At 36.8% G+C, this 19712-nt stretch overlaps 1 protein-coding gene across 2 annotated transcripts; it reads left to right on the top strand.

Moving 5' to 3' along the window:
* The first annotated feature begins 4606 nt into the window (after window positions 1-4606).
* On the top strand, window positions 4607-19712 carry LOC124167744. Of its 2 annotated transcripts, none has more exons than XM_046545759.1 (8): window positions 4607-4790; window positions 4867-6257; window positions 6422-6703; window positions 6780-6911; window positions 14960-15161; window positions 16393-16610; window positions 18056-18286; window positions 19398-19712. In XM_046545759.1, exons 1-8 carry the CDS (start codon window positions 4697-4699, stop codon window positions 19695-19697), a joined length of 2850 nt encoding a protein of 949 aa, XP_046401715.1. In that variant the 5' UTR covers window positions 4607-4696; the 3' UTR covers window positions 19698-19712. The 2 variants fall into 2 exon arrangements, with proteins under 2 accessions (XP_046401715.1, XP_046401722.1); XM_046545766.1 differs by having other exon boundaries at window positions 4847-6257.

Below are 19712 nucleotides of genomic sequence, written 5' to 3'. Positions count from 1 at the left end.
AGAAAAAATTGAACAGTTCCTTCTGCTTAGCAAGCAGGAAGAAAATTTCTAATGATCTCATCCCTCAGCTATTTAATATGACGAAAGAAAGGGTAAGAAAACAGGTGAAGATTGGAAGGTACTTTAGTATCACTAAAGATGGTTGGACTTCTGAGTAAGATCAAAAGTTCTTTTCCGTGACTGTGCACTTTATTGATGAAGAAATTAAACTGAAAACTTATACACTTCAGTATGTTTACTTCTGCTAAGAGGCATACGGCTGAAAATCTGGCAGAAGAGTTTAAGAGAGTTGTCCATGAATGGGATATTGAAAATAATATTGTTGCCGTAGCCAGTGATAATGTTGCAATATTGTGATAATGTTGTGATAGCTGTGATATTGTTTCTGCCATTAAATCAGCTGGATGGAGAAACTATCCCTGCTTTTCCCACAATAAAAACGTAAAAAATAAAGGAAATGGTGGAGTAATCATAAAGCACAGCACCTCGAACTATGTGACATGACCAAAAAAGTACTTTATCTGGTTGGTAGCTAATTTCACAGCTAAAGAAACTTACCTAGAGCTGGGCACTGTGAGACGAAATAAACTTTCAGGAAAGGAAGTTTACCATTTTGTTCCTGTATGCTATATGTGATTCATTTGAAATAAATATGAATCAAATAGTGATCAGGGAAATTTTGCATTTTAAATGTTCGCTCAAAAATCCCCCCTCACCACCTTTCCCTCCCCTCTTCCCCTTCCCCTAACCCAGAAACGCTTTGAGAGTCGTAGTGTGCGAGCGACTCTCGGAAGTGTGCTGTAAGCGGCGAGGTAGCTCACCAAAAAGAGTCGTTTATGCCATCACTAGTTCCTATCGTTGGGCCGCCTCTCACTTGGAGAATTTTTATTTTTGGACCACTCGAATGATTCGCCAGAGATTTGATCCAGGGACCCTTCGATCAACAACCAAACGCTCAACTCACTTGGCCAGGGAACGGCAAGATACGGCTCGCATGCAGCTCTTTCGATGTCAATTTACGGCCTTCCACCTTCTATTTTTAAAGATTATTCTCGATAGGTACATATTGCCTATTTGCTAGCTTCTGGTCGCTTAATTTTTTCACTGGATTTGCTTTCGTCCCACAAACTAAACAATCTACCATTTAACTCTACTGGCACGTATTTTACTCTATAAAAGAGGATTTTATTTAGTGGTATTATTAGGGAATTTCTTTGCCTTGGGCTACAACCTTGTCGCGGTGGAAAGGATTGCGCGTTCCAATGACCCCTAAGGCTGCACTGGCGGGATTAATTCTGAATTACTCCCGGTAGGGCCACCCGGCTCATATGCCAGATATTAGGTCTAAGCCAGTATCGTCGAAGCAGATCGGGTAGGAGCCAGATGAAAGATAGTCCACTTGATGGTATCGAGTGAAAAACACTGTTGGAATGGAAGTGGGAAACACTACCTACCTACTATTTCTTCCCTGAAAACATGGAGTATAACTAAATGAGCCTCGGAACCTCATCGACCGGGACGCATGCCGTGAACTACACCCGCAATGAGCAGTTGTAGTTCACGGCAGCTAGGTCGGCAATGTCCTCGGGGTCGTCAACATGCGAAATCCTTGCAGAGACTTGTCAACACCATCACCATCAGCAGCAATAAGGATAGAAGAAATGAAGACCAAGGAGATGGAGAAGAAGAAGTGGGTAATACATCAAGAGAGAGCATACACAGAGCGACAACACATAGCTAAGTTCACCAATCAAAATACACGCACATTGAGAACACACTTAATGAGTACTTGGGGCGAAACATCGGGTGCGACCACGTGTTAGGACCACCATTAGGTTTTCCAACATTTTAGGGAGTTTTAGGGTACACTTCGAAAAAAACGTAAAAAGACCTGTGTCAACCAGTTACACTTTTACCAAAAAATTATTTATTCACTATAAAAAATATTTTGTGGCTTGACGGAGAAAGTGATTGATACGCCTAAATGCATGAAATGTTTGCCCGCGAGTTTTAAATTTATTTCCCTGGCTTAAATGAAGAGAAATAGGCGTTCTCCCGATGAAAAGTTTTAAAATACCCATTTTTTTTACGAATTTTGGAGCCTAAAATTTCGTTATTACCTTTAAAATAGATGAAATTGAACAATTTTAGGCATTTAAGGATACAAAAAAATTAAACTTATAAAAGTTGAAGTGTTTCCTAAATTTTGGGGGGGTCTTCACCCCTGTGACCCTCCCCCAGGATCCGCTATGGGGTGTGGAGGGGTGGAGAGGCGATCGGAGAGGGGACGCGAGCGGCATACTGCTTAAGCAGTATGCCGCTCTCGTCCCCTCTCCGTACCGAGAGAATTCTCTCCCCGCCACGCTGCATGGGTGTTGGAATATTTTCCTCGTAGACGCGACCTCAAAATTGTTTTGTTGAGACGTAACGGGAGAATTTTTGTACTATAGGGCAGTATCTCGGCATTTGCAACGTAGAATTACCATGAAACATAATGTTCGTCGAATTGTGATCCACCCTCCCTTAATTGGTCAATGAGCGGGCGTCAGGGGTTCACCTAGAGGTCTCGAAATCTTTTGGTTTTATTTTTTATCAGTTTCACTACTGCATTTCATCACGACAGGTTTCCTTGAAAAAAATACTTTTTCCAATTCGCCCTAGTGCGCATTTATATCATTTTAAGTGCATGAACTATTTATGCCACCATGTGTCCATACATTTTTTAAAAATATTAAAAAATTTCATGCTTTTAAAATACAATTAAAAAGGTTCCTACTTTCAGGTTCATATTACTCTTTGGAGGAATACTTACATGAGTTAAGGGCTTGATGGAATGTTATACAATGCGATTTTTTTCCCTTCTTTGTTATGAGTGATTATTATATGTGATATATATGTGCACTGATTTTATGCTTGTGAAGTAACTTATGTTTTTGATGGACGTGCCTTATACCTTGGTAAATGCACCTTGGTCTTTTGGGCAAATAAACATATTATTATTATTTGCAGAAGACAGTGGCGAATATAGATCATTTTTGGGGGGGTGAGCAATACCATTAATGAGTTATTAGTAATGATAATAAATGATTTACATTGGTTTTTGTTGGTTGAATTCATAAAGTAAATAAAAATAAATAAGTAGAAAGTTCTTTCTTAAAATACTATTGTTTTAAAAAGGTAGTAACTTGGTATCACTATTTTCTCACGCACATAATGTTTTATTAATTGAGATCAATTATTTTTTTCCATTTCGAGGGGGAACAGTGAAGGGGGGGGGAGAAATCCCCCTGGGTCCCTCCCTTATTGTGTATTAAGTGTTCAAGGTTTCTCTACTGTTGTATTTTGATATTACTCGCTATTAATTGTGGGATTATAACGTACCGCATACAGTCCTATTAATCCTCTTAGCCCCACAAATTGTGATAAAACAAAATTCAGTTCAATATATCCAAGTGTAATTTATTTTCATTATTCAGAAAAGTTTCCCATGCTATACGAATGGCATCAAACAAGGACCTGGTAGTGATCTTGGATTCTTCTATTACTTTCATAAAACTTATATTGACTACTCCAGGTAGACAGCACTGGTAATGGCGCGGAAAAGAACTGTAAGGAGTTCAAAAACATTTTCTGAACTGGTCATTAATGAGCAGTGGCGCAACTCCATGGGGCCTGAGATGGCCCGAGCCCCCTCAAAAATTCGTTATGATTGCGAAGAAAAAATGTGTCAGGCTTGTCGATTTTCCCCGGAGTTTCCAGATATCGAGATTTGAGTTATCAGGGTTCTAATTTTGATCATATGACTCTTCTAAAATGCTTAAAAAACTTAAACTCATTACTTATAAAATTTCCCGAGGCAAGATCCCCGCTTTGGGCCCCCCCAACATTTTTTGTTTGTCGGCATCCCTGGAGACCTCATTTGTACTACGCATATACAATATGGAATCCGACTTGTGATTTACACGATATATACATGGAGAGGGTTCATCCATAAGTGTCTTCGCATGATTAACTTTACGCGTGGACATAAAATTAAAATAATTCCTTTGGCAGTATTAGTAATGTTGCAATAAAAACAGTAGTATTTAAACGTATTATTTTGTATTTATTCCCCTTCATAAATTTTTGTGGCAAATACGATTTTCCAGTTTAATAAAGAGAATTATTGAGTCTCATGTAAGTAATCGGAGCACCAAACTTGTTCCATTAGATCGAATTATGACTTTTTCCTTAACGCTAACCAGCCATTCTTCCATACCCAAGTCGATAGATTAAGTAATAATTACTTTGATTCTATTAATAATATTTTTAGCATAAAATTTTCGCACATCAAAACGCCCACTTAAATCCTTATTTTACCAAACCATAGTGCGAGTGACGGAACTAAATAAATTTGATCATGTAACGTAACAACTTCGTTTTTGAATAATTGTAATTGTACTCCAATTATTCTTTATATATACTATATATTTGTATCGTACTTGCAATAACCAGGATTATTTTATTATACTGTAACTCAAACGCAGATATGCTTAATGCTTATTAGTCGTGGATAGTTTTAAAAATTCAGGAAATGGCGCCTTATCTCCAACGTGCATTTTGATGCTCACTTATTAAAAAAGCCTGTGCCTGTGCAATGTACCCGCGAAATTAATGTGGTATTTCTTCGTTATTTTATGTAGTCTTAGTTAAGAATATGGAATTCAGTGAATATCTAACTAGAATACAAGGTGCCTTGGTCACGCTAAATCGCCAAAATGGATTGCAGAGAAGTTTCACTCGCGTTAAAGGTACTAACTGTGCATTGTATTTTGATGGTGAAATTTGTAAATATTATTATATTAAGATATTTTTCCTTGATTATAGGAGTGATGGAGTCGCCACTTCTAAGCTCTTTGCGTAAAATAGTTAGCGATTTTGAAGATAATAAGCCGGAGCTGAGGAAAACATTTATTTACCTTTTATTGAATTCCAATTTTTCGTTCGTTGGAGAAGTCGCAAAAGATGACAATTTTTGTCATATTGTTGATTCAGCACCTTCAGTTGACAAGTTCCTTTTGGTTAAAACTATTTCTATGCTTGAATTCAACGAATTTGTGTGTGAAATGATTATATATGGTCATTTAGCGATGTGCCTGGAGTATTTGGAGGTGTTACTGAGTGAAGTTCGCGTTGATAAATCTTTGTTGACCTTAGCCTCCGTGGAGAATATCCTGTCTTCGCTAAATGCAAGACTTCTCGCCTTAAGTGGACTAACAAATGGGCAGCAGAATATGGTCGAGGAATTCAAGTGTGGTGTCTCATATTATTTCAAAGAATTTCTCAGCATTTATTTTTATCCCCCGCAAAAGGAAAATGAACTGGGGTACATCGTTAAGAGTCTCTTATCATTGTTGCAGTCATGTCTCTGCCACAGATTAAATTCTGTTTCAGAAGTGGAAGATATCTATAAAATCTACTCATTGTCGCTTTCAGATTGCAAAATCGACTCTCCATCGTCGACTTCCATTAAACTCGAAAAAAACGAAGATATTATTTGTTTAATAAATGCGTTAGGATCAAATCTTAATGCTATAGATTTATCTACGTGGTTGTCATGGTCGGAATGTGAATGGCAGACCCCAGTCGATTCTAGTGTTAGTTCTAGAACGTTGCAAGAAGTGATTGGCTTGCAAGCATTTCTTTGCCGACAGAAGTTGGAGAAATTCTGCAAAGACCTTCCAGAAGCTGTCAAACTATCAGATGTGCTGAAAAACATGGAAATTAAGCCTGTGACTGATGAAGATGAAATAGAGAAAGTTCAAGATGTAAGTGAAATCATTTTCAAAATAAAAGAAACCGATAGATCTCCTGAATCAAGAAAGAAGTGGCTCTTAGCTTTAATGAAGTTTTCCTGGAACTCCAAAGAAGAAGAATGTGTGGATTGCATTCAGCAGTTCATTGATCTTTTGAACTGCATGGAAGGAATTTATCTCCTTCAGAAAAAAGTTGGTGAAATTTTAATGAACTCTTCGGAGCCCTCTGATTTGGATTCAGAAGAGAAAAGGTGTAGTAAAATTACCGAACCCTTGAAAAATAAAATGAGAAATGTAGTTTTTCAAGCTTACCCTCAAGTGACAGGAGACGTACAGGGAAATTTGGTTGGAAATTTTTTTGAAGATTTTGGATTGACAAACTGTTATATGATGGAAGACTTTGAAGGGAAAGCAATCCAAACAATGAATAAGGCTGTGAATGCAAATGAGGCTATGGACCAGGTGGGTATACTATTATGAAAAATTTAAAGTATTTTTCTTGCTTCCCCGATAATCCTGGTGGTCCAATTGCCTCAGGGACATACCAATTGGCTTATTGATTTTTTTCAGCGGCTTAAACCATCCTGTGCCTCAGTTTGATCTTCCATTATGTTATTTCCTTTCAGTTGGTTTCGGATATAAGTGTACTGTGTTTGCAGTCTCCTGTGGATGTCATCAGGAGATTGTTAGTATTAGGTGTGGGGTGTCACTCGCAGATAACATTTGTAGTTGAGGTTTTAAAAAACTTCTCATCGGTCTGTCTTTCAAGAGTGAATGAAAATTCATTTTCTAAGTATTCAAAAGATCAGTCAATTGATCGCGGAATATGTATACTCTGTCATCAACTGTCATTTTTAATGAAACAAAAAAACTGGAATGAAACTGAAAACTCCAATCTTCTTCGCTTGGTAAGTAATGATTGTATTTCTTGGTGTAATTTGTTGAATTATTTATTAAATCTCAACCTTTACATCTCAAACTTAGGTCACTCAGTGCATTGAGTCATCCCTATTGCCTAAAGAGAATTTCATTGAGAAGTGCATTATTCCTGGGCTGGAAGATTGCATGGAACATTCTTATTGGGATTCCATGAATATATATTTGGAAATACTAAATGTAAGTTTTGTAGTCCTGTTATTTTCTTGTGTGAAGTTGTTGGTAGTATAGTAGAGCCTCATTATCTGGGTTATGTGCGGACCCAGATAATGACATAACCACACCCCGCCCTCCTAATAATCCTTATCCTTTCCATTCATCTTTTGTTCACCTTTTCTTACCCTTCATCTCTTCTAAATAAAGAGTTTTGAATGAAATGGGAGGAAAATTATAGAGAGAGCATGACCAAAAGCCAAAGTTAAAAATGATGGGAAAAATTAACAGGAATGGACTACTCATTCTTTTAAATTATATTTTTGTGCTTTTCCTTTCATTAGTTTGATAAATCAAGAACAATCAAAGATCTTCTGTGTATTTATTGAGCCATCAGCTGCTACATTTTAGTAAAGGGCTGATAAAATCTTTCAATGAAACAAGCAATATAATCAGCAAATCATCATGGCTGTATATTCATCTTTTTTCGGTCTCTCTCCCCTTTATTTACTCCATATGGCTGATTTATTTACTTCCTTTGGCTGGAGTGTTGTTTGTAGATGTCAATGTATTACTCAGACCCCTCCACAATGGCATGATCCGAATTACTGTAAACATTTAAAATGAGCTATGCATCAGGTTGCAGGGGCTATCCTGCGGGATTATTACTATAGTACTCTACTGATTAAGGTAGGTTTCCATGGAGTACTAAAGAAGTATTATGGGAGCCTCCTTTCCTTTAAGCACTGCCCTATTAAATTCACAGTAAGGCCTACTCCCTTTCATTGTATCTAAAAATGCTATTCTCTTCCTTCTCCTCCCTCGTTTACCTAACATTCTACCATCTAACTCTGATTTCAACTGTTATTTTCTTGTGAATATCCCTTAAATTTACCCATTACACGCTATCAAATGCTTTTCCTGGTCATATTCTCTCCACAAGCGACCTCATTATTGCTATTGCATCATGAGTTGACTTCCCTTTTCTAAAACCAAACTGATATTCACCCAAATGCTCATTTGCACTCGACTCCATTCTTATGTTCAATATCATTAGTACCACTGACGTCATGTGTGGTAATATGCTACTCGTCATATTATCTCTGCATTCTACAGCTTTCTTCTTTTTCTGTGGCGGAAGGGTTAAACCATCTTCACGAAATCCTCTGGCCAACATCCCTCCTCATAGATCCTGCTTACCAATTCGAAAAAGCTTTTCTTTCTATCCTTCCCTAGATTCTTCAGAGGCTCACATGGTATTTTTTCCATGCCCACTGCTTTCCTAGCCTTCGCATCAGGAAGTGCTCCCTCTATTTCCAAATCTGATATCCCCGGCCCAAGATTATCCTCCTCCACTGCACTTTCCTCCTCTTAAGTCAATCTCCCCGGCCTGTTTCTTCCGTCATACAGATCCTCCACGTATTCCTTCCATCTACTCTGTACCTCTTCTTGCTGGGTTATCATCCTCCCATCTTTAGCCTTAATTTTAGACAGGGCTTGCCCTTTTTTGCCGCCCAATAGCGACTTAACTTTGGCGTACAATGCTCCTAGCTCTCCTTCCTTCTGAAACTGATCCATTTCCTCTCACTGTCTTTTCCACCAAGCCTCCCTTGCCCTCTTAGTTTCACGCTGTTATCGATTATTTAGTTCCCTAAACATTCGTTTTCCCTTCTACGTGTCCACATTCATCCAATTCCTTCTCTCCTCCATTTCTTTTACCATTGCCTCCGTAATCCACAGCTTCTTTATCCTTCTGGAGGCCTATCCAGTAACTACGTCTTCTCGTTTCCGAGATTTCGAAATCGAAATTTCCGTTTCCATCTCAGAATATTTCGATTCCGTTTCCGTTAATCGGAAGCTCTTTCACACTATCCACTATGCTTATCGGGATATATTCCATGCCCTACCCTCGTCATCAGAAGGAGAGGCGGAGATTGCCGAAGTTTCTATATTGACCAACTCTTCCAACATTGTATATCCCGCTCAAGGCAAATGACTTTTTCTCTGTGAAATAATGTGCTCAGCCATTCAAACCATCTATTTATGTACATTCAACAAATTTACAGTAAATGTTATGAAGACGCAGTAGCTCAAGTGGCTAAAGCATCAACCTGGAGAATGGGGGGGGATCTGGGTTCAACTCCCAGTCGTAGCGGACTAGTTTTTTTTTTGAGGAATTTCCATACAAGTGTTTTGCTGGGTATTATTCTTTATATCCTTGGTATTACTTTTTATATTTTGATGGATTTTTCCATACAACCTAAATTGATTTTAATTCTGAATCTTTGTAATGACATAATTTGCTCAATAACTGAAGTTTATCAAATTCACTATGGATACTGGCCAAAGTGGTCCTCCAATACAGGTGACACCGAGGGTGTCATACGAGCAGAAGGTAGAGCTCCATAATTTCATAGTGGAAATTCCAGGTTTGGCCACCAGCAAAATCATTGTATTTCAAATTTTAAATAATTGTCGAACTAGCCCATTGATAGCCCATTGGCTAGTCCTCTTAACTATTCATAATTTGCAACAACCTGTTTTCCCTCACCACCTCGCCAGCACGTAGCCAGGAAAGGGTACTCCATTTTTCGATGCAGCTACATTTCGTATTGTCTGCCATACAGTTACAGTTGGATCCTCAAATACAGGTCACGCATTTGGTGTTTGGGTTGAAATTAGAAAAGTGTTAGTGCCTTGTATTATCAATTTGCTTTGAATTTTGACATTACATCTGGATTTCAATCGGCTAGCTTTTGAATTTATGCTTTTTGGATTTTAACGGACCTCCTAGACTTACTCTTTTTCGGAATCGGTACTTAGTGACATTTTTAGGCGAAGACTAAAAAACTCTTTTATTTTCGCACCGTGTGGATCTTGATTTTCGTTTACGATGTACATAGTACTCGAAAAATCTTGCAATGTTAATCCTATCTTTGATAGGTTATCATTGATTGTTCGAGAAAGTTCGTTTGCTGTAGGAATTTGTGACATACATCTCTTTCTGTTTTTCACATTTGGCTACTGTAAACCCCTGTCATCAGATATTTCATAGGCGTGGACAACATTTGAAGCGTTTACGGGTTTGATATCCTCTTACATAACGATAGTTGTTCCTAAGATCAAAAGAGATCACAATTCTCAATTTTGATCATGCATTCATATTTTGTTTACAAAAAAAATTCAATTAAATGACATTAATTTTGCTTTTAACAATTTTTTATATTTAAATTACTATGATTTTGCTGTGACCAAACTCAGATTTTCCACCGTAAAATTAAGCTCTTGCCTCACCTCCTATGACAACCGTGTTAGTGCACCACTTGGGCTGATATCTGCAGTGAATTTGTTAAACTTTAGTAACTGAGCAAAAATGATATCAAAAAGATTCAGAATTAAAATTTGCGTAGGTTACCAGGAAAAATCCATCGAAATATTAAAAATAATACCAACAAAGTAACCCTTATGCAAAAAATCCACAGAGAAAAAAGTCAGCCTTGACCAGGACTCGATCCCGTATTCCCAAGTTTTCGATCAACTACTTTTCCAGTTAAGCTATCGTAGGATCTACTGCTTTCCGCAAAATTTGTGACCTATAACAAACAAGACGGTCTGGACTGATGTGGAAATTATTCCACAAAGAAAAAATCATTCGCCTTGACCGGGATACCAAACACTGAGAGAATTGGTTTATATAATTGTCTGCGACCTAAAACAACAATATTTATTAAGATCAGTATTTATTCACTTAGCTTAACACAAAATTTTTTCAACTGGTTTCGTCTCGAACATTATGTACTTCTCTCCTTCCATAACCATTCATTTCCCATAACTTCAGTGCACATACCGTGCCAGTTGTGCATGTTTACTTATCACCTCTTACCAGAATCTGGAGAACCTTTTTCGCTGTAAAAATGTACCATAAGATACCAGCTGGCGTATCACTTTCTAATTCTGAGAAACAGAAAGTCATTTTCCGACACCCTCCCTCTCATTGGCCGCACTCGGATGCGATTCCATGGCGGAAAGTTTGAATAGACCTTAGTGGATAGCTCATTCCGATATTATGACGTCTTTCCGGGAACCAACCACGAACTATCTGAGAGATTGCCGTACTGAACAAGGGCCCTGATGTCGATGTAGCCGATTGACTTCTCTGCCGCTTTGACTATGTATTTCTGTTTTAATACTATCCCAACCTTCCTCTACAGTCTGTGTTCTTCCAATATCCTGGATACTATTTTCCAGTAATAGGGCAGTTTCCTTCATCAAAGAAAACGAAAGGCATTGATTGCGATTCGTTACCCACCATTAGTGTATTCATAATATACAAATTATTTGGTTTTAGAAATCCCAGTTTAGACGAATGGTAATGGTCAATTTTAACCTCATTTGAAAAACACCAGATTGGCACCCATGAGATGCCACTCCACGTGACATCACAAGGACATAGATGCTATACGAGTAGATAGGAGTTTTACATCATCTGAAATTACCAATGCATGTATGAGGCATGGAGCTCAGGGAAACATGTCTTACTAATCACTTATTAAAATTGCCTATGCTCGGAAAGTTTCTTTTGTTTGATAAGGTATTAATAATCCTTATTTAAGCCTAGCACTACCTGCTAGCCGGGTACTTTATGCTACCGCCATGCTCGGCAGCAAGCAGCCTGCATCGTAGCAGGGTTCATAGCCTCGCACACAGGTGGTCTCACATAGCAGCAGCCAGATGTCACATGGGCTTTTCCCAGCATTCACACTTAGCCGTCACGTTTTCGTGTGCTTGAAATTTTTCACTTTTCATTAAAGGGAGAAAAATAGGTATTGCCATTTAAAAATCTAAAAGTGTGAAATACGTATTCCAGGAGTAATAATCTTTCGATTTAGGCAATTAAAAAATAGGAAACCACACTATTCCTGCTATTCTCTCTTCATACTCCCCTTCACAGCTTCAACATGCCATTTCTTCTCCTTCCTGACTTTCATAAGTCTTTTGAATCTTACGTTGCATTTCTTGAGCACTAGGTTGTGATCTGAATCCGTGTCCACTGCAGCAAAGCTGCAAGATTTTTTCACACCATTCCTAAAACTCTGTCTTACCATAAAGTACTCTATCTAATATTTCCCCATATCCCTTGGACTTTTCCATGTGTACCTTCGCCCTTAATGATGATTGAACCACATGATTGTGATAAATAATCTCCAGCAAAATTCTGCTGCTTTCTCTCCCCTGTCCTTCTGCATTCCTAGTCCAAAATCTCCTATTTTGTGTCCATCCCTCCTCTCCCCAGCTGAGGCGTTCCAGTCCCCCACCTCTACTAGATTTTCTGTACCCAGGGTTTCTCTACTTATTTCCTTGAGCTTTTCATACACCTCATCTACTTCTTCCTTCTTATGATTACTAGTGGGCATCTATCACCATGTATCACCATGTATCATGAAGTTGGTGGGTCGTGCCTCAATTTCTACCGCCAGAATTATATCACTTACCTGGCCTACTCCTACCACATGCTTACTCATCTTTCTGTTTAATACGAAAGGTACCTCTCACTGAATTTTCTCCCCACCATTATAATTAACCCTATACCCATCACTCCAGTAATCCCCACCATCCTTCCACCTCACTTTCCATAATGCTAAGATATCTATTATCCCTTTATCCATTTCCTTTTTGATATTTTCTAGCTTCCCCGCCCTCATCATTGTCCTCAAATTCCACGTCTCTACATTTTAAGCTGACTTCTTCTCCTCCATCTTCTTAGACTTCTTGTCTTCTTTTTGATTGCTGCTGCTGTTGATGATGATGATAAGTCTCAGCAAGGATTTCGCGTGTTCACAACACCGAGGACCTTGTCGACCTAGCTGCTATGAATGGCACCTGCCCTTTGGGGACGGGTTCCGTTCGAGGAGTTTCTGACACTCATTTGATATTATTCCATGTTTTCAGGGAAGAGATAGTTTGTAGGGTTTTCCACTTCTATTCCAACAGTGTATTTTACAGGACACCATCACGTGGACTACCTTTCCTCTGGTTCCTACCCTTCGACCTATCTGGTATGGGTGGTCCGACCAGGAATAATTTAGAATTAGGATTCAGCCCCCAACATTTTTAAATGAACAAAATATAACAGTTTTATGGTAATGTCATAACATTTTACAGGCTGTGTCACCCCTTGATATGACTTCCTGGGTTTGTTTCTTTCATTAGTGGAATATGTTAAGGAATATGGTTCAATAGGGAAATTTGGTGAAACGTGTACTTAGAATTGTTTTAATGACTTATTTTTCATGAAGCTAAAAAGGGCATGAAGAAAGAAATTTGTATGTAATGCCTATACCTGCATCTCTTAAGTTTTGTTTCTACCTTACTTTATCACTTCTATCGGTTTACCTTCTGTATTAACCTTTTCTGTGGACTAGTTGGGGTGAAAAGCTTTCTGTTATCTCAGAAGTTGTATTTGTATGGGGCAATATTGATTGCTTTAGGTGAGACTGTCCATTGCAGACTGTTTAATTGAGCAGAAGGAGCTGCATAAATGGTAGATCATGTATTGGCTTCATAAGAAGTTTTGTTGGAATGATGCAGGTAAACTGAGAGGCATATGGCGTAGTACTTTCTCTACCCACCCCAGAAGCACAGTGGATAAATGGCCATGGTTTACTCCGTGGTTGTGAAGTTCTTCGGGGTGTGATTTTATCGGGGGATAGTTGTGCTAGAAATAACACCATACCACTCTAATTTTATTGTGGTCCAGATGTGAACATGTGCTGGCAAGTAGACTACAAAGGGATATGAATTGGATAGCGGGTATGAGCGTTATGCAGTATAACTTGGCATATTCCTTGTGTAAAAACTTGAGCGGCAATTGAGGATAGAAATTAAGGGGGTGGAATGTTTTTCATTAGAATTGAAATAATGATTTCTGGGCAGGAAATTCATATACCTATGTAGCTTTTAGGAAAAACATCTTCAAAACCAATTTTTTTATTTTGTTTGGCAATCATCAAGGGGAAGAACAGGTATTAACTCACTGTAGGCTAGGGTAAGAGTCACTGCAGAGTGTTACTCTTGGCATTGTGAGTGTACATTTTTTAATTGAATAAGAAGGATTAACTAATTCCACAATTGTTCAATAATCACAAAATTGTGTCAACTTTAGCAATTTTTACTGCCATTAAAAGCACCATAAGAACATAAATTAGCTTCATATACTTATACTCACATACTTACGCATAATGGTGGCAATATATTTTGTAATACATTCAGTTTTGTAGCACTTCTAATTAATACCTATGTTTTTGAAGCATGAAAAAATGCATATTTTTGCATAAACAAAAGAGCAATGTGACACAAGTTAGTCAAGCTGACTCAGGATGGTTATTGACTATGCTATAACTTCATGAAAAATTAGGTTACTTAGAAAATGAAAAGTTTCCAATTCTTTAAACATTCATCTAGGTATTTATCATTTATATTTTTTTTAATATCCACAGAGGTGAAGGACAGCTCTTAGGCATTTCTTTCTTGATTATGTATGTTTTCAAAATCATTTTTATGCACTGTAATTTTTAGCCGCAATGGCAGGCATTATATGTGTATATTTTTTAGTCCCAGCACTGATTCATTGGGAAATTTTTTAGGAAAAAAATTAAAGGCATAGATTTCATTATTGCTTCATGAGAATAATTCTAGCTATAACATGTCAAAATGGCATGTTAACACTGTTTTATTTAGGCTCATGTTAGAAATTGACTATGAATACCTGGTAAATCCCATAATTTATTTGAAAATTACCAAAATAGTATATACTGCGCAACATTCATCAAAATGAGGTCACGTTAAGTATGGTGGTTGTATTGGCTGTTCTTCTTCTATCAGTCTTTGGTGAATATTCAGGACTCTTGTCTTTTTCATGCAGTAATAATTTTGTACCTATTTTAATATAGAATTTCTAAAGCTAAAAATTCTGTGGTGGCAACGGCAGATGTGTTACATGAAATCGGTCATTTATTGCATCAATATAGCCTTTTACTTTCTTCAGTACCTAACCAATGTAATTATCATTTATTTAGGCAGTTTTGACTCTCCCATCATTGTCATTGAAGGAAATTGCAAATCCTGCTCCAATTTTGGCATATATTCTTCTTATATTGGAGAAAGGGAGGTATGAGATGAGGAAGTACTTTTCAGTGCCTGCAGCTTCTACATGTGAATTAATTATATCCCAGCTGCCTGTTCTTTTAGAGAAGATGCTCGATCAAGCCTCATTCCAAGGTAGGAAGACATTTGATAATTACCTGCTGTTCTCATGCTGTTTCTGGTTCAGTTAATGCTTGCATGATTATCACTGCAGGGTTCCCACTCAACCGCGAAAACCTTAAAACCGTGAATAAGCCGTGAATTTTTTCTACCGTGAAAAAAACCTGGAAAAAGCCTAATTGAATTTCGCCACGAAACCTTAAAAATCTCTTAAACTTGATTTTAGAACTACGATTGAAAGAGCAAAAGAAAAAATGAAATGTCCATCATATTTCAAGGTCAGTCATGCGCAGACACTGTCCACGCATTTATCTGCACACGTATATTCTAAGCGCAATTGTTGGTCCGTGTGCCATGATGACTCATTGACCTTAAGCCTTGTACCAAAGCCGGAAGACTGGTAACCAAAGTGTTCATTAACACTTGGGAAAATTCAGACACTTCTTAATTTCCCTGGCACCCTGCTCCCTCCATTTTCCCGCTCACAAACTTAAGCCCGAGCTGAATTTTGCTAGCGACGTCAGGAGAGGTAGCACTTTCATTGCTGCGTTTGCATTCATGGCGTCTGTCGCATTTGTTAAATTTTTAGTTAGCATGCGGCCAGTGATTGTTACGTGATCAATATTTCTGCCTAAAATAATTTCTCTAAAAACCGTGAATTTGAAGACATCTAGACCGTGAAAACCTGGAAAAAACCGTGAATTTTATATTTCAGTTTGGGTGGGAACCATGCACTGGCATAACTCATATGATTAAATAATCTTGTACTCATATGATTGTGAATGGAATTACACCATAACCTTTCGATGTTGTTAAATTTGAGCAGCTAAAGCTTTTGCTAACAGGTATGAGATCATAGGCTTGTAGTTAATGATTGATAGCCCTCTCTGTGGTGTAATCTGTTGCATATTGCATATATCGATGGCTAAGTTCTAACAACATGTATCTCAAAATTTGGCCGGTTCGAGACAGGTATCTTAAAGAAAGTGTAATGATATTAAAAAAATAAAATTCAAGCAAAAAACAACTCTTTGTTTGCAAATTTATGCTTTTCTTCAGTTTTATGAAGTTTTTGTTTTTAATTTCAGTGTACAATCAAAAATATAAATCGTTTCTTTTGCTCTCCTGAAAAGTTGCTATTTTTGAGGTACGTCTTGCTAGAACTTAGGCATCAATATGTTGTTCAGGTAATTAGGAATTGTGAATTACCCTGCATTAGTTAAATTTTCTTGGTTTTATGTTTCAGAAAATGACCTGGAGTGGCTGAGGACAAATGTGCTTTCAGCATCACCTACATCTCAGTATTATTTTTCTAAGCTATGGCCTGATCATTCCAGCGACATCATTAGAGATTTCAAATCTTTAATCTTGTTTCTAGTGTGTGATAAACCAGACGGAGATGAAAAAAGACTGTTCGATTTGGTAAAAAAAGAGAGCTCACCACTGTCATATACTCTGTATAAGGTATGCTGTAATTTTTCTCTTAGTTTTTTTAAGTAATTTTTTCGGCATTTATTCTCTTATTTTCTCTCATATGTTGCCTTATTCAGAGGTTGGGTTTTTTTTAATATTTAGTGGAAGTTTTATTTGGACAATTTACAAAAAATTAGGGAAAAATAGCGTCCGAACAACAATTATCATTCTATCTAGTGTAAATTGGATGTCCAAGGGTAGGGTGTAGCCCCCTTAGCCACCCCCCATAGATCCGCCACTGCTTAAACTTCAGATGCTTCCAATTCATAAAACTGAAATACAGTATCAGGGAATCCAAGTGAGGAGATCAATTTGAAGATGTAAATACTTCAAACTTAATATGTAGATGGCTCTGAGCTCGCACGATCATAACTCATCATGTGATGGTACACAACAAAGTAATATATCTTCTAAGCTGCGAGCACCATCATACTCTGATACCTTTTTGCCATTGTGGCACAAATAAACCACCACTCTGAACAGTGGTGTAGCCAGGAATTTCATTTGTGGGGGTCCAAAACCAGGGGAGGAAATTTTTGGAAAACTGGATACCTAATAGTAATGGGTTTTTAACTAATTTTAACACTTTTCATAAAAAAAACTTAATTTTTTAAAGAAATATTTTGTAAAATCATGATTTTTCAATATTTATTTTTTTTTTAATGAAGGAAAAAAAATATGTTTTTATATTTTTGGGGGGGGGGGGGGGGGAGTCCGGACCCTCACCCACCTATGCCACTGACTCCAAACTTTTCCATAGAACTCAACATCCTTTTCACTGTGAATAAATGGCTACAATCAATGTGGGTTGAAGTGTAAAAGATGCTTTGGGATCTCTTGTGGTTTATTGGTGCCAAAAAAAAAACAAAAGAAGCCATTACAACACGAAATTCAACGCAGCACCAAAACAGCAGACAACAAATATCGCAAATTCTAATCAGATTTTTCTCTTTCCTGAATTGATTTATGAATTCAGTTTATAAACCAATATTAGTTAAAAGTATTACCATTTCCTAGTTCCCATGATTTGTTTCTTGAAAGCATGGAATTCAAACCAAACAGTCAAGACTAGGTGGACTAGAATTGAAACGATAAAAAAAAAATTTATTCAATAGTACTGTCTACATGGTAATTTGATATAGACTCAATCCGCATATTTTTCAGTGGTCAACAAATCTGTGACAGGTCTGGTTTGAAACCAATAATGCATGATTACATATATGTATGTATACAATAATTGAGGACACTGCAATCACTATAAAAGTTTTAATTTATTGTTCAGTAGCATTGATTCAAATCGTAGGAAAGCTGAAAATTGGTAGTCTACATATTTTTTTAAATTTTTTTATATTTTTTCCTCTGTGAAGGTGTTCAAATATTATTTGGTGCTGGATGTTATCAATAAAAATCTTACTGTGATATTTTTCTGCTTTTAGTTGTTGCCATCATGCACAACATCAGAATGGCTAAATTTTGTTAATGCCATGAAAATGATAATTTCTGAAGCCTCAGAAAAGATGGAAAATATCTACTGGAATTTGTTTCACCTCATTTCTTCTGTTCTTATTGTTTTGATAAAAATGGCAAACAAAAAATACCTCTCTGGAGAGAAGAACATCCCATATTGCATAGAATTATGGTTTAAAAGCTATATGAGGATAGTAAAGGTAAGTAATTGGTAGAATATTGGTGTTATGAAGTAAAGTTTTATTATTGTATCTAATTTTGTAAAGATTTGAATGAATTCAAAAATTAACAATTTTGAAATAGTGGTCCGAGGAGATGAGAGAATATTTTTAAGAGCTACTAAATAAGAGCAAGCTATTATTATTTCCCCAAGGCATTGTAATAGGATAGTTTCCTTCATCAAAGAAAACATAAGGCATTGATTGCAATTCACTACCCACCATTAGTGTATTCATAATAAACAAATTATTTGGTTTTAGAAATCCCAGTTTAGATGAATGATAAAGGTCAATTTTAACCTCATTTGAAAAAGGCCAGATTTGCAGCCAGTTGATGTCACAGCAGCAGCCGGAACCAGAAAAATGTCACATGGGGTTTTCCAAGCAATCATACATAGCCGTTGCGTTTTTTGCACGTTTGAAAATTTTCACAATTAATTTGATTGCAAAAAATAGATATCATCATTTAAAAATCTAAAAGTGTGAAATACATACTCCAGGAGTAATAATCTTTCAATTTAGGGAATAAAAAAAATAGGAAAACACCCTATTATTATTCCTCTAAGGAATTGAATTTTAATGTAAAACAATATTCATTTCCAAATGAATATTTCAAACATGTAATTTTCACTGGTTTACCATTGCTTTTTCTCTTAGAATCATACTAACTTGATAGGTTAGGTTGTGGAGAAATTATTTTTATTGATGTTTTGAAAAATTTTTAAATGAAAATTGCATTCTCCTATCCGCAGTAGAAGAGAAGCCAGTACTCATAAATGATTATATTTCAAGTGCTGTTAATTTTTTAAAGTTTGGTGCTAGATTTCAGCAAGAATTCACTCTTACGTGCAAGGTTATTTTACTTTCAAAATATTCTTGCTTCATATTTTTTAGTCTTATTTGCACCAAGAACATCCTAATAAACATTAATGAGGTTGTTGGGGATATTTTATCGTTAGTTCTCTTTCTCACACTTACTCCTATCTGAAAGAATGCTGAGAATTTCGTTTGTTCTACATAAAAGTGTAGTTTGAGGCTGTGTGTTCCCTCTTATGATGATTTCCTGAAACTTACGACATTTTGTTAATTTCAGGATGAATTTCTTCCCTGCTGTGAATATTTCGACAGAAATCAGATTGCTGATGTATTTATGATGATAATAATAATTGTAGAAGAAGTTCCTGCTGATGAAAACATTAGAGAAACATGTAGCTTTTTGGCTCTAAACATACTATCTACAATAGCTGAAATGCTTATTACTTCAAGTTTTGAAAAGAGCGATATTGGCCAAAATCCTGTTGCTATGAAAATAATTTCATGTTTAAGTCTAATGAGTGTTGAGGCAAGTAAAAAGGGTTTGGCAAGGAAAGTTATGGAATTGTTAAATAAATAAATTGTTATTTATGTA

The sequence above is a fragment of the Ischnura elegans genome, chromosome 1 (assembly GCF_921293095.1).
Source record: "Ischnura elegans chromosome 1, ioIscEleg1.1, whole genome shotgun sequence".
Taxonomy (NCBI): domain Eukaryota; kingdom Metazoa; phylum Arthropoda; class Insecta; order Odonata; family Coenagrionidae; genus Ischnura; species Ischnura elegans.
This window is presented reverse-complemented; position numbering and strand designations above follow the sequence as displayed.

Coding starts and splice junctions, on each gene's coding strand:
- LOC124167744 (XM_046545759.1), top strand. CDS start 4,697: ATGGAATTCAGTGAATATCTAACTAGAATACAAGGTGCCTTGGTCACG. Junction 4,791..4,866: donor AAGTTTCACTCGCGTTAAAG/GTACTAACTGTG, acceptor CCTTGATTATAG/GAGTGATGGAGTCGCCACTT. Junction 15,162..16,392: donor CGATCAAGCCTCATTCCAAG/GTAGGAAGACAT, acceptor TTTATGTTTCAG/AAAATGACCTGGAGTGGCTG.